The following is a 20303-nucleotide window of genomic DNA, read 5'->3' as shown; positions in this document are numbered from 1 at the left end:
CCCTGTTCCCCCTTTGTCTTTGGGTCCCTCCCAGGGCTTTACACTTGGGCCAGAGTTTTAAACATTAAACTTTCTACTTTGAGGTCATTGCAGAGAGACCCCGTGTACCCTTTACCCGGTTTCCCCCAGCGGGACTAACGTGCAGCACTGTAGTGCACTCTCACAGCTAGGGTTGCAGACGCCGGCACAGTCGTCACTGCAAGGCCCCTTCGTGATGCCCTTTTGTAGCCACCACTTCCCTTCTGCACGTCTTCCCTAACCCCTGGCAAGCACTGATCTCTTCTCCATCTGTTCTCATGGGGTTCAAGGATAAAATGGATCTCTGGTTTAATAACAGAGAGACAATACGTGTGCACGTGTAATACAAGGTACAAGGGACAAAGGACGACTGGGTACAACGCTAGGATTTCGGGCCACACAGAAAGAAGACTGCCTTGTGAATCGAATTCAGCATTAACTCTTGACTCTACCATGTGTTTAGAGGAGGTCTCCTGGTATTGTTAGCATTTGTGTATTAAGGTCAGTTGCCCTGGGTCTGTTAATCATAGTCTACCTTGATTTCTCTGGCTGTGTTGTTGTAGTGGTAATAACAGGTCAGGTCCACGCCCTCTAACACATAGGGAATGTCTGGTTTGTGCTCTACCCTTTCTTCCTTCGGGATAAGCCCAGGGCCTCTTGGCAGGGGTCCCTGGAGGGTCATCAGGGATCACAAGGTGGAAGTTGGAGATGTAAGTTAATTATTTGGCTTCTCTTCAAATGGATGTTCTGGAAATGATTGCTTGATAGTTCTCTTTTAATCAGGAGAGGCAGACGCTGTGTGGGGGAAGGAGGCCTTACCCCAGCCTTACTCACCCAGCAAAACTCAACCCTGTTTGGACTCTGAGAGTTTCCTTATTCATCTGTGTCCCAGAGCAGTTACGTGTGAAGGGTGAGAATCTCAAGAGTGAGCCTGGAGGCTCCTGGTCCAGTACTGTTCAGTACGGTAGCCACCAGCCTCCTGTGGCTAGTGAGTGCTTGAAATGGGCCCAGTGTGATGGAGGAACTGAACCGTTCATTGCATTTAATTTTGATTATCTTAAATTTAAACAGACACACATGGCTTGTGGCTGCCATGTGACAGCACAGACTCCAGGTTACCCACCTTGGGCTGTTTGGGTCACTCCACCCCACTCAGTGGGGCTAAGAAAGAATGGCTTGGCCCTGTTGCCCCCAGGGCCATCTGGCTACCCCCTTTCCCTACCCAGCGCCTAAACATTTCCAAACCATCAGTTTGAAGGGGAAGCAAATGATTAGCACATCTGTGCCCAGCTGGCCAGTGCGTGGCTCACGGTAGTGCTTACTTGGTACTTCTCTAATGAGTTGGACTTGCACTTCTCTCCAAATTTGCATGCACATTCCTGGGACAAGGATGGGACTTGTTCCTTGCGTACAATGCCGGGTCTCAGAAAGCCATGAAGGTTTCATTCATGGGTGCTAAGGTAGAGCTGTTAGTTTCCTCCTTTGCCAGAGAGCCGCATGGGAAAGCAGTAATTAAGAGTGTGTGTGGGTCCTGGAGTCAGGTTCTTAGGTTGGAATCTGGCGTCTCCACTTTCTGATGGTGTGGCCTTGAACAAGTTAACCTCTGTGCCTCCCTTTCTGTACCTATAAGATGAGGATCATAATAGTATCTCCGTCATCATGGGGTGATGGCGCCGAGTAAATTCAAGCAATGGACTTGGTTCGTAGATTGTAGCCTCCCGTTATGACGAAGCAGGTGATGACTAAGGAGCCTGATAATGAAGATTTTCTGGAAAGGAAATGATTTGAAGGTATGACTCTTACAAGTGCCCACAAGGGGGCAGCCTAAAATCATGCGTGTCCCTGGAACAAACAGCCTTCTGTTAGTAAAGCCTCAAGGCAGCATGGCCAGTTTCAAATGTGCTTGGCCCTTTTCCCTCGGTTTTTCTTTCTTTCTTCTGTTTGAACAACACTTTCGGTGGTTCTCAGGCAGTATCTTAGATCTAGAGGGTGACAGGTCATGCTTGAGCCGAGGAGTTGATGCGGGTGCTGATGTCAGCATCTGTCCAGGTGGCCTAGGCTTCTCTTTGTAGCTTTTCACACAGAACAAATCCTTATTAATCAAACGCTTAAGGTAGAGACTAGAGCTTGAAAATGTTTAGAGGATCATTGAAGAGAAACCTGGTTTTGTCTCCCTGCTCCCCTTCCGCTGCCCACGTGGCTGCCTTTGGGCTTTGTGTGTGCACCTTGAGGCCTGTGGGGGTGGGGTGTGGCCCGAGCGGGCGACCCAGAGATGCACACCCGCCCTTGGTTCGGGAGCCCTTCCCTCCCGGCAGGGAGACTGAGAGCGCTCTGCAGCCAAGCAGAATGAACTTAGGGTTCCGCCAGCCAGAAACTGTGGGGTCTTGAAGGTGAGTGGGGTTTAAAAAGGTGCGAGGCAGGGAGATCAGCTCTGTGCTTTGTGACTGCCTGGAGGGGTGGGATAGGGAGGGTGGGAGGGAGGGAGACACAAGAGGGAACAGATATGGGAACATATGTATATGTATGACTGATTCACGTTGTTATAAAGCAGAAACTAACACACCATTGTAAAGCAATTATACTCCAGTAAAGATGTATAAAAAAAAAACCTCATTGTAGTAGCCCCCTTGAATAAAGTCTTCCTTACTATCTTAAAAAAATAAAAAGGTGCAAGGGATGTGGGGAAAAGGGGTCAGACTGGGGAGGCCAGCATTGATGAGTTGAGAAATTGGGCCTTTAAATTCTTGATGCTGTTCATGTCGTCGGTAGCATTGTAATGATTAAGAGTTGACAAAACCCAAATGAACTTATTTACAAAACAGAAATAGACTCACAGACATAGAAAACAAACTTAGGATAACCAAAAGTGATGGGGGGAGGGATAAATTAGGAGTTTGGGATTAACGGATACACACTACTATACATAAAATAGATAAACAACAAGGACCTACTGTATAGCACAGGGAACTGTATTCAGTATCTTGTAATAACTATAATGGAAAAGAATATGGAACAGAATATATATATATATATATATATATATATATATATAACTGAATCACTTTGCTGTACACCTGAAACTAACACAACATTGTAAATTAACTATACTTCAGTTTAAACAAAAAAGAGTTGACTAAAAACAAACATGGGGAGTGGCACTTGTAGTCAGGTTTATTTTCCAGGACTTCTCTCTTGAGCTGTAATATACCTGCTGCATAATCCAGGCTGCAAAATTCGATGCTCGTGGGGAATCGTGACAAGCCATTGTTTATCACGTGCATCCTCATGTGCATCCCTGCTGCCTGCACTGCGGTCCAAGCCTCCAGGTCCCTCTCCTGGGCAGTGGCAGGAACATCCCGAACAAGGGCACAGCTCACTGTGGCAGCGAGGCACAGTATGAAGTCAGCTGTGACGCTACCACGGAGGAGGGCCCAGGCGCTGGGAAGGCGAATCCGGTTGTAGTAACACGAAAGCCGATTTCTCCAGAATGCGGTCCTTGACCATTATATAAGTAATACTCATGAATGACCAGTTGTGACCAAGTGCAATAAATTATTTTTAATCCTAAAACTGCCATGAAGGTCATTTAATCTTTGATTCACAAAGCACTTTAGGGTCCTGTAGAAGATGGGTGGAGATGCGGAGCTCCTGGGATGTTTCCCGGACTTGCGGGGAATTGCCATTTGTTCCATTTTATTTGTTGTGGATATTTAAGTAACAAGTACAGTAAGTCCCCTACATACGAACCTTCAAGTTACGAACTTTCAAAGTTGTGAACGTGCGTTCCATCAACGTCAGGCGTGAGTGAAATTGCAGCTGGCCCTCCGTCTCCTATTACTGGTGATCCTTCAGCTCTACCACCTCCCACCTCCTCTCCCTCCTCCAGTCAGTAACGCTTCCTGCGTCTTCACTCGATGCCAGCCCCTGTATGCCAGCTGTTGTACTGTACTGCTGTACTTTTCAAGGTACTGGACTGTAAGGCTAAAAATGTTTTCTTTATTTTATGTTTGTTTTTTATGTATTATTTGTGTGAAAAGTATTATAAACCTGTTACAGTATGGTACTATATAGCCGATTGTGTTAGTTGGGTACCTAGGCTAACTTTGTTGGATTTATGAACAAATTGGACTTACGAACGTGCTCTCGGAACAGAACTCGTTCGTATGTAGGGGACTTACTGTAAACAGGAGTACGTTATATTCCTTCTTTGTGATTCTAAAATGCTAAGATTGATATGGGAGCAAACTTAGCGGAAACGAAATCAAACTTGAGTGTTGTATTTTCTCAGTGTTCACCCGAGGAGCTCATACACGTCCCTCAGCAGTTGGCTCCTTCCAGAAAGTCAGATGTTCACTGTCTGTGTAATAATCGTGTCCACTTTTGTGCTTCTGCCTTCCCCTGGGAGCCGGACGGGGGGAGGCCCAGCGGGCTCTCTGCACGTTGCCAGACCTGTCACTTATTGCACCTTCTGACCCCTGTGAGGCCAGGCCTGGGGACGGAGGACTAGGGAGAGGGTTGGTTCTCTGGGGCTGGCATTGGGCCACTACCAGCCCAGCTTGGTGGGGGAGCGTGGCAGCCGCGGCTACTGCCCCTCGGCTCTCAGGATCGGGCCGTGTGTGTGGTACGGAGCACTGCTGTTGGATGATGTGTGCGTGCGCCCAGACCCAGGGTGCAGGCCAAGGGGGTCCGTGGCACTCAGCGGACGGGGAGAGTGAAGTCTTTCATCGTGTTTTCTCTCTTGTAGGCATGGATGGATTTTTAAAATCTGATGAGAGACAACGACTAGCTAAAGAAAGACGAGAAGAAAGAGAAAAATGTCTTGGTAAGTTGTGCACTTTGGCTGTTTAGGTCTAAGGGAGTGGAGATGTGATGATGTCTTTTCTCAAGACCCTTAGAAATTTGTGACTGAATGGGAAGAGAACTGGGGCAGTTGCTAGGTGAACGTGGAAAACTGGGAGCAAACCCGCACTGCCACTGGCCCGTTCAGAGTTGTTATATAATTCTCAGGACGGTTGATTTACTCCCTGAGCATGCGTTGAACCTCTGTTACTGGCACTGCGCTAGAGCTGTGGGTAGGATGCTGGAGAACGAGACAGTCACCGCCCCCGCCCGCTCAGGCGGCCTCTCCCCAGGGCAGCTAGAAGGGCCATGCTCGGGGAAATGGAGGAAGTCGGCACCGAAGGCCATTTCTGTGTTAGGACAGGGAACCCATTGAGAAAAGCTGTCATACCTCTTGCAGGCTATGGACAGATTCGTCCAACCTGTTACCCACAAGGTGCCACGAGGAAGGTGGAGTGGCTTCCCCAGGGCACTGAGACAGACGAGGAGCTTTCGAATCCTACTCCTTGAGTGCCTCCTGCTGGTCGGCCCAGACATTGCATCCTCCAGGGAACCCTTGCCTGCCTGGCCAGGTGGAGTTAAGGCCCTTAGTAAATGTCTCAGGAAGGAGGCCGGCCGATCCTGTTCATCGTCTTCTGTTTACCCTCACCCAGCTCAGCGTCTGGTGTGTGGTGTGTGTACAGCTAACGTGTCCCGAGTGAAGATACCCTGATAGCTCTCATTTCTCAATCCTGCGTGTGGCCTAGCCATTGGGATGAGTCTGACTTGACGGCAATGACAGGCAGAGCTCCCACGTGCAGGGGCAGTGAGTGGCCACTTTCCGCGCATTGTCTCATTCGGTCTCCACAACACTGTGATGTTGCACGCGCGACATCTCCACTTCACAGAGGAGGAAACTGAGGCAGAGAGATGACGTGGTTAACATGTCCAGGGTCACCCAGCTAGTGGCGGAGGCGCCAGAACGCTTCATCTCAGTCACTTCAGCCTACGATCCCACCGGGCTCTTTTTTGGGGGTCACTCTTACTTCTGCGTTTTTGGTATTAATCCAAATGGTGTGGGGTGCTCTGGTAATGACACCTCTCTGCTGCCTTCCTTCCCCCAGCTGCCCGGGAGCAGCAGATCCTGGAGAAACAGAAGAGAGCCAAGCTCCAGTACGAAAAGCAAATTGAGGAGAGGTGGCGGAAGCTGGAAGAGCAGCGGCAGCGAGAGGCGCAGAAGAGGGCCGCCGTGGAGGAGAAGAGGAAGCAGAAGCTCCGGGAGGAGGAGGTGAGGGCTGGGCCCCAGCCGGCTCCGCAGTTCACGCTAGAACAGGAACAAAGAGACAGATCCATTCAACTTAGCTGGGGAGTCTGTGCTTCTGGGACAGACACGAGGCTGGAGGACGGGCTGTGAGGGTGGAGGATAACATGACCTTGTATTCACTGCTGGAAAATCAAATAGTCTACCTTCCGATACAGACATGCTAGTCTGTTTATATTTTAATGCATATTCTTGATTTAATCATCCTTTCTCTCCAGTTATCTTTTAAAAAAGAAATGGAATGTAATTATCCTGACAGAGTCCTTTATTACTAAACTCTGAAAATATATTTAGAAAGCATATTTGGGGTACAGATTTTCTTAACAAGTGTATTTTAAGGGTGTAATCATAGCCTTGTATCAGGTGATGAACATTTTTTATTCATAAAGTATAGTGACTCGTCATTTATTTTTATTTTTTTACCACTTATAAAAGCATAAATGTATTACAAATTTTAATACATGATTAGTAAGCAAAAAGGTAAATATTTATTTTAAGTAGTAATAGTTGGCAATGATATTTGAATGAATTACCCTTGAATGAAGGATTTGTTTCTTATTTATTTATTTATTTATTTATTTTGCGGTACGCGGGCCTCCCACTGCTGTGGCCTCCCCCGTTGCGGAGCACAGGCTCCGGACGCGCAGGCTCAGCGGCCATGGCCCACGGGCCCAGCCGCTCCGCGGCATGTGGGATCCTCCCGGACCGGGGCACGAATCTGCGTCCCCTGCATCGGCAGGCGGACTCCCAACCACTGCGCCACCAGGGAAGCCCCTTTAACTGTATACTTTTTAATTCTTTTTTAAAATTGGAGTACAGTTGATTTACAATGTTGTGTTAGTTTCAGGTGTACAGCAAAGTGATTCAGTTTTACATATACATATATTCATTCTCTTTTAGATTTTTTTTTTAAATATTACTCAATTTTTTTATTTTATTTTTTTAACATCTTTATTGGAGTATAATTGCTTTACAATGTTGTGTTAGTTTCTGCTGTATAACAAACTGTGACTCATCATTTAGTATGAACAATATAGAGGTTAATCGCCAACACTATGAGATACAGAGATGTTGGTATAAATTCAGTATTTTTTAAATCTATGAATTGTTATCCCTGTCTTTACCCTTTTGTCTTTTTTTAATTGAAAAAAAACACAAAAATGCTCACATACACAGAATTAGACCCATCTTTGCCCACAGAGCACAGGCTTAAATGGCGGCTTCTTTGTTCCTCTTAGTGAATGGAGGCCTGAGCCAGGGTCTTAGCCACAGTCACTGTTGCTTTCGCAGCCCGATCACTGTCTGCCTTTGTTAGCTCCTGGTGCAAATCCTAGCCCTCCCACTAAGCAGCTGGCAGCCAGGGCCAAGTCTCAGACCCCTCTAGCTCGGTCTCCTCAGCCCAAAACAGAGGTGGTCATAGGAGTTAAAAGAGGTGACTTCTGAAAGTGCCAGCAAAGCACCTGGTACAGAGTAGTCGCTCAGAAATGTTAGCTTCCCTTCAGTGTCTTCAGCTGACCCTGGCTGAAGCAAGGTCAAGAGAGAGCTACCCAGGAAAGATCATGGCACAGAGTGTAGAGACCAAGAGAAAAGCCACGGTGCATTGGGGCTGTTTCAGTGACGGGGCGGATCTCTCCTTTCCCAGCCTGGGTATTTGTCGTGAGTGCTGGACTTGCCCCTTAACTTCCCATCCTCCCTTCCTTGACTCACAGCTTCTCTCTTTTCTCTCTGCTCTCTCCATTTCCACTCCTGACCTCCTGCGGGACTGCTGATTGCAGGGAATGTGTGTCACTGCCGTTTCCAGGAAGGGGTGCTGTGAAGTCACGGGAGACGCTTCCTGAGCCTCTGCCACACCTGACAGTGTCACACGGGTCCACCTTTGAGGGACCCGTGTGACAGATGAGGGGATGTCATGCCGGGTGATTGGTCCTGATGCAGCTGACTCGTTAGTGGCTGTGCTTTGGACAATTTCCTGTTTGCTTTGTGTGCTCCCTTTCACCCCTGGTGTGGTGATGGTGGGGAGTGGGGCAGGCTGCCTGCCCGTGGTCAGCACGAACACAGATTGAGCTTGCGCCCCTCTTCTCCCCACACACGGCAGGGCAGGGCTGAGAGCTGGGCCTCCCATGGGTGTAGAGCAACCGGAGGAAGCAGTGGGCTCCCTCCACCACCTGCTCCAGCCCTCTGAGCCCCCGGAGACCCAGGTGGAGCTTAGGGACTCTCACCATGCAGGCTGGCCTGTTAATCACCTCATCATCAGTGCTCTGCTAGTGCAGAGGTCCGATTGGCATTCTCATGGGTGATCTTTGGAGAGGACAGATAGGTCTCTGCTGCGGGAGCCCTTTCCAAAGGAAAGCCTTTGCATTTGCCCCCGTGGTTCGCTGGAGATCTTTGGGAGGGCTGCTGCCTGCTTGGCACATGGCTGTGGAGACTCTCCATCCTCTTCTCAGTGCCAGATTTAAGTCCTTTTTGTCAGGGCCTGTCTCTGTCAACCAGCGAGAAGCCTCCGCAGGAAGATGGTTCGTTCCATTTTGCTTCTGTAGCTTGTTGGAAAGTGTTTGCATTGCCCACAAACTCCTGCCTCTGTGGGTCTGATATTAGGAGCTCATAAGAGGCGTGTTGACCCCTCAATCCCCCACCAGCCCTGCCCTGGCTCCAAGTGCCTAGGACTGTTTCCATGATGTCGCTCTTGGTAACGCCCCACATCCGTGTGGGTGAGCCCCAGACTCGGCCTGGAGGCCTCCTCTCCACCAACACAGAAGTGGGCATCACAGCTGGCCTAGCTCCCAGAGGTGTCGAGGGCTGGAAGCTGGTCAGGCCTGTCCTTGCGAAGGGGGAGTCCAGTGTCCACTTGACACTCTGACCTTGAGCTCATTCTCGCTGGAGGCCCGCCTTCTCCTACGGGTGGGTTCTTCCAATCTTCACATGCCACACAGCTCCCAAGAATCAAGCTTCTGGAACAAGCTTTTGTCATCTGCCTGGGTTAAGGCTGACAGCACAATGCGCTCACCCCTTCTCCACTCAGGGGAGTATAGCTTCATGACTAGGGGCCCTGGAAAATGGTATTTGGTGAAGCCACCTCCGTGTTCCTCATGCGAAACTGAAGACCAGGAAAGACCTCTTTCAAAGAGCACCTTCATCTCTGTAAGTTACTTGAACACATCACAACTTCTCATGTTCTTCTTGCTTGATACCGAACAAAACCCACCAGGCTGGGTGTAAAAATGAGAACTTTCTGAACTCAACTAAGCAAGAACTTCACTAAGCCGAGAGCTGACTGCTCTCAGAGGGCATTGGCTGGCATGGGGCATGGTGATTACGTGGCTTTCTGGCCAGATGTGGACGTTTGTTTGCAGGGAGAAGGGCCCTCCACAGAGCCCTGCTTAGGACCATTTGGGGGCTTGTCCCCATGCGGTCATCCCCAGAACACATGTAGTAAGGGCAGTGGAAAAGGCACAGTCAGCCCTCCACTCCTTCCTGAGACAGTTGTCTGGGTAACAGTGGTCAGGCCAAGCCCTGCTGGAGGCCTTTCATACTGCTCGGCCAGCTCAGTGCACCACCTTGGTCGTGGATCTCCTCTAAGTTCATCCAGGCAGGTCTAGGGCCAGAGCTCAAGGGATCAAGGGTGAGTTGCCCTCATTCCTTCCTTCCACTAAGCCCCACCCAATAGAGGATATTCTAGGGACAATGATCTGCGTTGCCCTTTCCCCCTCCTCTGTTGATCATCAGATGATCCTCAGGAGAGCCAGAACTTGGCAGGAATTGCAGTATGCAGTATGCAGCTGTGATATTTATTAACACCGTTCATTCTGATGTGATTGAACTTTCTCGCACACGCTCTCTCACGCTCAGCCTTTCCTCTAACCAGTGGTTCTCAGCACCATCCCAGCACCAGCAGCACCCGCATCTCCTGGGCACTTACGAGGAATGCATTGTCAGCACGCTCACCTCAGACCCGCTGACTCAGAAACTCTGGGGGCGGGGCTCAGCAACTGGTGATTTAACAAACCCTCCAGGTGATTGTGATGCAGACTCACTCCCATTTGAGAACCAGTGCTCTAAACTGCCATGTTAGCAATCCTGCTCTTCAAATCGAAAGGCTCAGGAGTAGGTCTGGCTTTGGATGAACATTCCCTTAAAACTATGCCCCTAGATAGCTATTCAGTGATTCGGTTGGCTGTGAGTCTTGGTGTTCTTTGTTCTCACAGTCTCCTAGTAGATGAAGGGCTTTTTTTAAAAAATAAATTTATTTTTTATTTATTTATTTTTGGCTGCATTGGGTCTTCGTTGCTGTGAGCGGGCTTTCTCTAGTTGCGCCGAGCCGGGGCTACTCTTCATTGCGGTGCGTGGGCTTCTCATTGCAGTGGCTTCTCTTGTTGCATGCAGAGCACGGGCTCTAGGCACACAGGCTTCAGTAGCTGTGACACGCGGGCTCAGTAGTTGTGGCTCGCGGGCTCTAGAGCACAGGCTCAGTAGTTGTGGCGCACAGGCTTAGTTGCTCTGTGGCATGTGGGATCTTCCCGGACCAGGGCTCGAACCCATGTCCCCTGCATTGGCAGGCGGATTCTTAACCACTGCGCCACCAGGGAAGCCCAAGGACTGTCTTGTGAGGTCTTTCTGACACGTAGGCAATCTCCCATAACCCACTCAATACTAAATTCACTCTGAGGTGAAAGATTTCAACACTTAAATTAGGTCATTGGTGGGAGGCAGGGGATATGGGGATATATGTATATGTATAGCTGATTCAGTTTGTTGTACAGCAGAAGCTAATACAACATTGTAAAGCAATTATACTCCAATGAAGATGTAAAAAAGTCAGGTCATTGGTTAAATAATTGATGTTAAATCCATATAAAGGAATACTATCGAGCCCCAGTCTTGAGTGATCAGACTTCAGTCCTCAAATAGTCAAGAAGTTCTAGTTCCTCCAAGCCCTCATCTTTTCTCAGACAAACCGCTGGGGCTGGCTGTCCGAATTTAATGGGCCAGGGTCTTGAGAACAGGATTCTGCCAGAAAATGCACACTCATGGTTGTAGAGTCTCAGCCAAAAACTAGAGCGCAGTTAATAGCAAATACAAACCTGAGACTTACAGGAGGAAAGAAATCCCCTTTCTGCTCACAGGTCCCTGGAGAAGCTGTCTTTTAGCAAAGCGCTATTCGGAGGAGAAATTATGCAGAGGAGGCTGAGATGTGGAGAATGCTCATCTCATCCCTCTGGTGTGGACAAAAGGGATAGATCCAGGCACCTCCTAAGTGACCTTTTTGTGTTTCTACTGAGTGAAATAAAGGAGCCTTTCCCTGATCCTTAAGTCACGGTCACTCAGTTGGTGCTGCCCTAAATTAATTTTGCTTGCTTGTTTATTTAAGCCATGAGAAAATAGCATCTTTTTGTTTTGAAGTTGGGCTAGGATTAGCCCAGTTCCTGCAGCACCTCAGGGTGGGGTTTTATGAGGGTGAAAAGGTGTCTGTGTAACCGTTTACCCTGTGGGCCTTCTCCAGTGGAGGCAGGGAGCGGATTTGGTATTTGCAGTGTCATTGCAGTGCCAGGGAAAGACTTGCCAGCCGTCAGGCCCAACTTTATGAAAAGAACAATTTGGTTAATACAGGGGAGTGCTTTTGATAAATGCTCTGTTAGGAGAGAAGCCTGGTGGTTTTTCTCTTCTGGCTAAAAACTGTTTAGTTCTTCCTCCCTACCCCTGCCGCCCCCCCCCCCCCCCCCCCCCGCATCTAGCTCTGAGAATGCATAGATGCTTGGTTTTGTGGACAGGAGTTTCTCTACTTTTGTCTCTTGAATTTTGAAATATGCAGTATTATCCCCAGATACTACGTAGCAGAAAAGTGTTATAATGTAGAGAACAATTAATTCCCCTTTAAGACGTTCTAAGAGGAAAATGGGACTTTGCAAAATGGACTTCAAAGTCATGGTGTATCCCCCCAAAAAGTTATGCTTAAGGCTATTAAAATTCAAATTATATTTCAGTTTACTCAAATCATAGTCCTTGATGCTTGTCAACAAGAGAGGATGCAGTTGGTTCTAGAGCACAATTCCAGTTCTACTGGATGGGACAGGCCTCAAGGAGTTAATGCTTGTCTGGCATTATTCTTAAACAAATCAAGGCCTGGCTGCGGCAGCAGCCTCTCCCCTGAGAGGGAAGAGGTGCTGGGGCTGGGAGCCAGCACTAGCCGCCTTGTTTACTCTCCGCCCACTAAGAAGGCGCTGGCGTGGTGGGGAGAGCACGAGTGCCTGGGTTTTGGATGCTGAGCCGAGAGACCCGTCTGGTGACTCACCCCCCCACCCCCACCCAGCGCGGAGGTGCAGCAGTGCCGCGGGGCTGGGTGGTTAATCTTGCTGTCTCTTGCGTGAACCGGGCAGGAGCGGCTGGAGGCGATGATGCGCAGGTCCCTGGAGCGCACACAGCAGCTGGAGCTGAAGAAGAAGTGCTCGTGGGGAGCATCACTGGCCGCGGGGCCGGGAGGACGCGATGGTGAGTGAAGGGCTGTCCCTGCATCGCAGGGCCCGGTGGGGAGATCTTGGGGCAGGAGGGAGATCACGGGCAGGCTGGCACCCGCAGGATCTGGGGGATGCTTTGTACCGATCTGCAGGTACCTTTTTCGGATGTGATGTTTAAAGCTGCCAAGCTTCCTGTGTATGCATTTCTTGCGAAGGGGGTCTGTTCATTCTTCTTGCTCACAAACAGCAGTTGATACAGTAACTGGGCTTTGAGGTAAAACAAAAGGAAAACAAAGAAAATGAATGTAGAGCCTGGTTAACCGGATCCACCTAGCAAGCCCAGAGGTAACCTAATTTCAGGGAAGGTCAATGACAGTAGGCTCAGTCATGGCTGCAGCATGACGGGGAAAGGCTGAGCAGCAGTAACCCCCCTAAAAGGAGCTGGGGTTCTTCCCTCCACATTATTTATTTTTGTTGCTCTTTCAGTTTTGTTTTAAGGTGACTTATTTATTTCATTATCCAGTTCATACTCATCTTTAAATTTTCAAATGTTTAATGTATGGATTGTTACTAGTCCCTGGGTGGTTTTGCCCTCTTTTTAGTGTCTTTTCTGTGTCTGCCATTCTGTTATGCAGGAGCTGTATACCAGCTCTTTCTGAGAGCAAATGGGTTTACATGAGTGGTACGGTTTCTTGACTTTGCTGTATTGTGCTTTTAACCTTTTGTCAGTGAATATACTTTTCTTTTCTTTCTTTTTTTTTTTTGAGACGTCAACAACCCATCTCAGTTACTTTTTCTGATTTCCTAATAGAAACTAGAGTCAACCAGAAATTGGGACTTTTTTCTTTTACCTGTCTTTGCTCTGATTTTTTTTTTTTTGCTGTGTAGGTGAATCAGGAAATACCCCACCCCCTCCTCTAGGTTTAGCAGCCAGCACCCTCCCTCCGGACCCAGGGACCACTGCCGCCGCTGCTGAGTCCACCAACGGTATATCCAAGCATCACTGTGCCATGGCATTTTGTGATGACTGTCCCGGTCACCCTCCTCCATCACTGTGTCTGTCTCAAGCACTTTTACAATTGATTTCTTAGTCTGACCCCTTAGAACTTTTTTCTAGAAAGTGAATGACATGCCCATATTTCTTTGTTCGTCATCGTGGAGCGTGCATGCCTTACATCCTAGTACCCTGGAGACATTTCATCTTTAGCTCACTAACTTCTGCCTTGAAAATCTTGTCAGTGTTTGACTTCTGTGCGTTTAGATCTTCAACGCTCTCATGTACCATTGGTTTTTAGGCATTAAGTAGTAGGGTATTTCAATCACTTCTGGTTACCAGAACCTACAATTACACGGAGTTCTGGGTATTAATGTGATGGATTCCTGGAGAGGTGTTTGAGTTTACCAGTACTAACACTGTGAACCCAAACAAGGAGATAAATTGGCTTTGTTCTTGATTTCCTCTCTCTAATAGGCTCTCTGTTTCATATACAGGCCTGGGAAATTCTTAGGGTCTAGGTCAAGAATAGAACTAGCAGAACCTTGTTCCCATTTAATAGTGACTTTAGAAATTCAACCCATGGTTGACTGGTAAAGAAAAAACAAGATGTAAAAGGGATACAATATTTCCCAGCCACCCAGAGGGTCAAATTATAGCATTAGGAATAAATATCCTTGGTCTCCAGCGTTTCTTTGACAAAGAATAATTTTTATTGGTGTTGCTGAGTAGTAGAGACTTTGCCGCCTGGGCCGCGTTCACTGTCATATGGGCACTGGCCTTCCCCCAACAGAGAGGGGCAGGTAGAGTTGATAATGACACCTTGGGAATCGTACCCAGGGCCCTGGGACAGGGTGAGGTGAGTGTGGTACTCGACTGGAGCACTTAGTTTAAGGGAGTGGCAGAAATCTCAGTAATCAAGATAAAAGAATATTTTAATCAAAATTATTGAAGAACAGTCTGTGATGAACAAAATATTGAATTTGCAAAGACCAGTACCATGCTGAGCTATATCGGAGCCTGAGGCAAAGGGGGAAGTGTGTACCCCTAGAGACATGGTTTTATGTAAGTTCTAATGGTTATTTTCCCCAGAACATTAAAATACTCAAACTGAAACATTGAAAAGTAGGTGTATGAAAACTCATACCATTTTAAGTTTAAATATTTTATTTATACCCAAACAGACTGTATGATAATTTTACTTCGGTCTAAGTTATTTAAAAATTATTTAGGGTCATCACTTGGTCAGGAGAAACTGTCAAAGATGACACTTCTCTCATTTGAAAACAAGGTGAGTAGAAGAGTAGATTTTGAAAATATTGTTGATGAGTTTGCTGCCTTTAGAGCTGGGGCCACACATCTTTCCTTTTGCCTCAAGCTCGGTTGTGGCTTGGCTGGCACTGTCAGCGCCTCTCGGGTTGCTGCAGTCGTTTCATTTAGAAGCCCGTCTGAGATAACGGTGGGAAATTAAGAGTACCAAACCCAGGACCACATTTTAAAATCCTAACCATAAACAGTCATAGCCTTTGAGAAAGGGCCATTGTGACCCTACCTCTTGATAAAAGGAAGAAACCAACTGCTAAAGGTTGTTCTGCTTTAAATACAGCTCCTTGCTTTACAAATTACTTCTCTCTGCAACCTGAGCTCTAGATAACCTCAGAAAAAGTCCGGTTTCAGCTCCCCCAGTCTCAGTCAGATCGTAGAACATTTTGCAGTGGTGCTTTGTCTCTGGGTCCAGGTTGGTTTTGTTTTTGTGTGGTCTGAATTTACTTAAAAGTCCCTGGACACAAGGAAAGGGTTGGCTGGTGGGATTAGCATGGCTTTAGTTGAACAGCTGAGTGAGGTTGAACATTGGAATCAAAGAGAAACACAAAGTTGAGCAATAGAAGAGAAGAACTTGCTTCAGATGGATGGCTGCTGTGGCCCGGGCGTTCCCAGACGTGCCAGGTGGAGGGCAGGGAGCTGGAAGCAGTGTGCTGTGCCACAGTGGTTTTGGAGGCGTGTGGATGAGGACAGGAAGAACACTTTGGGAAATGTGTTTCTTAGTCTAGAGTGGTGTGAATACCAATGTCTTTAATGCATTTCTCTGCAGCATGTGACAAACTTTCAACATCAACCATGAATTTGCCAAAGCAGACGGAGCCTCCCATGAGTAAGCGCCTGTCTTCATCCACCGCGACAATGTCCTATTCCCCAGACCGAGGCAAGTGAACGTGTAGACCTGGTCTCTCCAGTTTTCTTCTTTCTAGTGTGAGCGTGTTAACGTCGGTCTTTGAGAGAGCCCCTCTTGAGCCTTCTGCAAATAGCCCCATTCTCCTAGCCTTGCGATCTGTGTGTGGGAGCCCCAGGGCCTCACTAGTGGGACTTTGGAAAGTGGCAACGCGCTCTTCACAACCAGGTCATTGTTGAATAGGGACAGGAGTTCATGCTATGCTCCCAGTCTGAAAGAGACTTCCATTTTCCACAGTGCGTGTAGACGTTATCCTGGCCTGGGGTTAATTGACCAGTGGGCAGATGTGACTGTTAAAAAAGTAACTGCCCAGTTATTGGTGCGATATTGTTGATTAGCCAGAAACAGCGGGATTGATGAGGCAGAGGTACGTGGGAGACTTAGATGTGTGAAAAAAATGGGGCTGTGCTCTTGTCTGTGGTTTGTAAGCCTGCCCGTTTCTCTTTTGAAAACAGAAGTTCAGAACTAATATGAAATCTTTAAAAGGGCAAAAGGATGGGTGGCCTTTTCTGGCACTCTGTTTTGAGGTGAGAGGTGGTATGTATAGGACGGGTGGCAGTTCCAGAAACTGAATAGATATAAAACCAGCCGTGTTCTAATGGAGGCTCAGAGAAGGCACTAAAAGTCTGAATTGCTACCTTTCAGAGTTTGTAGGTTAAGGAAGGGAGGGAAGCTCTCCATGCATTAAATGCGTATCCTAAAGCATCACTGAAGAAGTGTCAGGTGCCAGTGGAGTATTTAACACATCGAGTCATCACCGGAGGTGAGCAGGAGGATGTTTGTGACTCTGAAGAGGCCAGTGTGCGTTCCTGGTCTTTTGCCACTGGCTTTGACCTTGCACCTCCAGTACAGAGGTCTGTCATGTGTGTCAGAGACCCCATAAGTGTCAGTGTTGAAGCTCGCTGATGCAGTTCATGGGTAAGCGCTGGAAACCTTGAATTAACTAGGAGCTGGATGAGAAAACATCTGCATGCTTTTAATTCTGTATAGCTGTTCCATCTGTGAGTATATCCCATAGGTTTCCATTAATTCATATGGTTACAAGTTGATGTTAAATTCATATTTGCATTGATTAATGTGTAAAGATAATCAGTATGTTATTATATATTGTTGGCAACTGAATTATCTGCTTGTGGATTAGTAATTGAAAATTTGAAGTTCCCAAGCCATTTACTGGCTAGTGGATACCCAAAGAAGGCGAAGTCATTGAAAAGTTAATCCATTATCATATAATATGTTCTGAAACCACCAAAACAACATTTCAGTCACTGAATTTTAGATTATGGATACTACTACTTCCATTAAAGCTGATAATTAGTTGGCTGTTTTTTTTTTAATGTTTCTTATTTAATTTTTGCCCTTACTTGCTTGGGAAAAGTATGAAAGGATGCATATTTCTACATTAACAAAATCAGTGTGTTACGAAATATTTCCTAACAGAGGGCCTAAAACAAGTGTTTTGTAGGAGTAATCTTTTTTTCCAATGTTAGATCTACTTGGTGAGTAAATGGTTTCTTGAGTCCATATGACATCTTGGAATACGAGCTAATTCTCTTCGGGTGATACAGGTGATACGCTAATTCTGTAATAGCATGTTGAATGAATTCTGGCACCCCAAGAGAAGTAACACACTCTCCCAAGCTCTAAATGACACAGCGTCTGTTTTCTTTTACTATGACAAGCTCCAAAGCCATCCTTTGCTACAATATTTTTTTCTTTCCACATTCGTTCTGCCACCCAAAAGTTGATTTGCATCATGCACTGTGTTGTTTTAGGCATTTTATTTTGTTTTGTTTTAATTTCGCTTCTTAAAATTTTCATTTGATTCCATCCCTCAGCTCATCGCACGCACCTTAGTCCCATGGAAACCTTTCTTGTTATGCGACTGTTGACACCCACACAGGCTTCTTTAGCCAGAAGCAGAAGTGCACTCATGCTCTCTGAGCAGGCCAGTCACTCAGGTAAAAGAGGCCAAGCTGGTGACACTGAGGAAAATGCCCCAAATGGTATTGGTTGGCCTTTGAGTTATTCCTGAATTTTTGTATCTTGCTTCACATTTGTTGGCTTCGTGAAATGTCTTCTTTGGTTAATAACATTTTCTACCCACCACTGTTTTATTGTTGCTATATTTCTTTTCTCTCAAGTGTCACGGAGGTGAGTAAATTATTTTATGAGTGAGGGCATGTGGATTAGGGGAAAAAAATCCATCTCGTGAGCTATGGCGGTTAGTAGACTTTTTTAAAAAGACGGTTTGGTAAAATAGCCTATAAACTGCAATCTCAGAAGTCCCATAACCAGCTCTACCACTTACTAGCTCTTACCACTTTGGGTGAGTTAATTAACCTCTCTAAGCCTCAGTTTCCTCATCTCTAAAGTGGACTAATTTTAAATTGTCATGAGGATTAAATGAGATAGCACGATGATGGACACAGTCAGAACAGGTATCTAGAGCCTCACTACTCAAGGGGTGGTCCGTGGACCAACAGCGTTGGTATTACCTGGGAGCTTGTAGGAGGGTGGCCTCTCAGGCCCCGCCAGACCTACACACTGAAGTCCAAGAAACAGTGGGCCACACCGTCAAAACCCTTCCTTGACCAAAGCAGATCAAACCATCACGGCAAGTTTAATGGGGACTAAAAAAAAAAAAAAAAATATTAATGGGCACTAGTGTTCCCTGTGAGTTTTGCAAGTGAGTAATGCTGTGTCCACATTAGGGCATGTCTGGTCTCCGTGTCAGTTCCCAAGATATAGTGTATTCAGTGAGATAACATATAAATGACATATTGTCCTCTACCTAGTTCTATCTGTTTCCAAGTAGTTGTGCTGTTTCTGCAGAGAATATATACAAATGGCCAATAAGCGCATGACAAGATGCTGAACGTCCTTAGTCATTAGGGAAATGCAAATCAAAACCATAATGAGATACTACTTCCCACTACTAGGATGGCTAAAATTCAAAGAAAAAAAGGATAATACAGTTGACTCTTGAACAATTTAGGGGTTGGGGGTACCAGCCCTCCTCAGTCAAAAATCTGCATTTAACTTTATAATCAGCCCTCTGTGTACTTGGTTCCCTATCCGCAGATTCAACCAGCCACAAATAGTACCGTAGTATTTACTACTGAATAAAATCTGCGTGTAAGTGGACCCATGCGGTTCAAACCTGTGTTGTTCAAGAGTCAACTGTAATATGTATTGGCGAGGATGTGGGAGAAATTGTAACCTTTATACACTGCTGGTGGGAACGTAAAATGTGCAGCTGCCTTGGAAAACAGTCTGACAAGTTTTTCAGAATGTTAGAGTTACCACCTGAACCAGCAATTCTGCTCTTTGGTATAGAGTCAAGGAAATTGAAAACATACACAGTGACGTATACAAGTATCCTCAGCAGCATTATTCAGATTAGCCACAATGTGGAAACAGCCCAGATATCCAACAATAGGTGAATGGATGAACAAAATGTGCTTATCCATAAAGTGGAATATTATTCAGCTATAAAAAGGAATGAATTACTGATACATGCTACATGATGAACCTTGAAAACATTACGTTCAGTGAAAGAAGCCAGGCAGAAAATGCCACAAGTTTTATGATTCCATTTTTATGAAATGCCTGGAATAGACAAATCCAGAGAGACAGTAAATAAGTGGGTACTAGGCACTAGGGGAGGGGGAAGAGGAGTGAGTGCTTAATGGGCACAGGGTTTCTTTTGGGGGTGTTGAAAATGTTCTGGAATTAGACTGTAGTTATGGTTGCACAACCTTGTAAATATGCTAAAAACCACTAAATTGTACACCTTTATGGTGTATGAATTCTATCTCAAACAAATAAACACAAAATTCCTGGCAAGTAGGAAGTACCCCCATTTTGAGAATGAGAAATGTGTCAGGAGGAGTTCTCCCAGGCTTGATGATTCTCCAGGAGAGCTCAGAGCTATGATTTATTACAGCAAAAAGCTGCAGAGCAAAATCAGCGAAGGGAAAGGGTACATGGAACAAAGTCCAGGGAAGACCGGGCACAGGCTCCCGGTGTCCTCTCCCAGTGAAGTCACACAGGACACGTTCCCCCAGCAATGAATTAGCACATGTATGAAGTGTTGCCAACCACAGAAGCCCATTAGAGACACAGTGCCCAGAGTTTGTAGTGGGGGCTGGTCATGTGGGCACCCCCTGCCAGGTACGTACCCAAATTCCAAACTCAGAAGGAAAGCAGGTGTTCAGCGTAAGTCATGTTGTTTGTACAAACAGCTTAGGCACAGTGAGCCACTCTTACCAGTTAACGGTGGGAACTCTGCCCAAATCCAAGTTCCCCGATGCCGGGGCCAGCGTGGTAAGCAGGCCTTTCCAGGGAAAGCAGTTAGGCCTGCTGTGTTTTTTCTGTTCTTCTCTGCACAGTTCACCCCCTTGGTCCTTGGCCACGGTGTCTTTACAGCAGAATTATTATCAATAGGAGCTCGTATAGCAGGCTGAGGCC

The 20303-nt window shown here is 46.7% G+C and overlaps 1 protein-coding gene across 4 annotated transcripts in view; it reads left to right on the top strand.

The window, feature by feature from the left end:
* Positions 1-20303, top strand: part of MAP7D2 (MAP7 domain containing 2) — a 104177-nt gene that overhangs the window by 47291 nt on the left and 36583 nt on the right. Inside the window, exons 2-6 of one of the 4 annotated variants that reach the window (XM_065900439.1) lie at positions 4763-4840; positions 5961-6124; positions 12529-12640; positions 15693-15803; positions 17669-17791. In XM_065900439.1, coding sequence (XP_065756511.1) covers positions 4763-4840; positions 5961-6124; positions 12529-12640; positions 15693-15803; positions 17669-17791 — 588 coding nt within the window. Of the gene's footprint in view, positions 1-4762; positions 4841-5960; positions 6125-12528; positions 12641-15692; positions 15804-17668; positions 17792-20303 lie in introns of those variants that run through there. The other 3 variants (XM_065900440.1, XM_065900438.1, XM_065900441.1) reach the window with 3 other exon arrangements.

This window comes from Phocoena phocoena, chromosome X (genome assembly GCF_963924675.1).
Source record: "Phocoena phocoena chromosome X, mPhoPho1.1, whole genome shotgun sequence".
In the NCBI taxonomy this organism is placed as follows: Eukaryota; Metazoa; Chordata; class Mammalia; order Artiodactyla; family Phocoenidae; genus Phocoena; species Phocoena phocoena.
The sequence above is the reverse complement of the archived record's forward strand: the minus strand, read 5'-3'. Positions and strand labels throughout refer to the sequence as shown.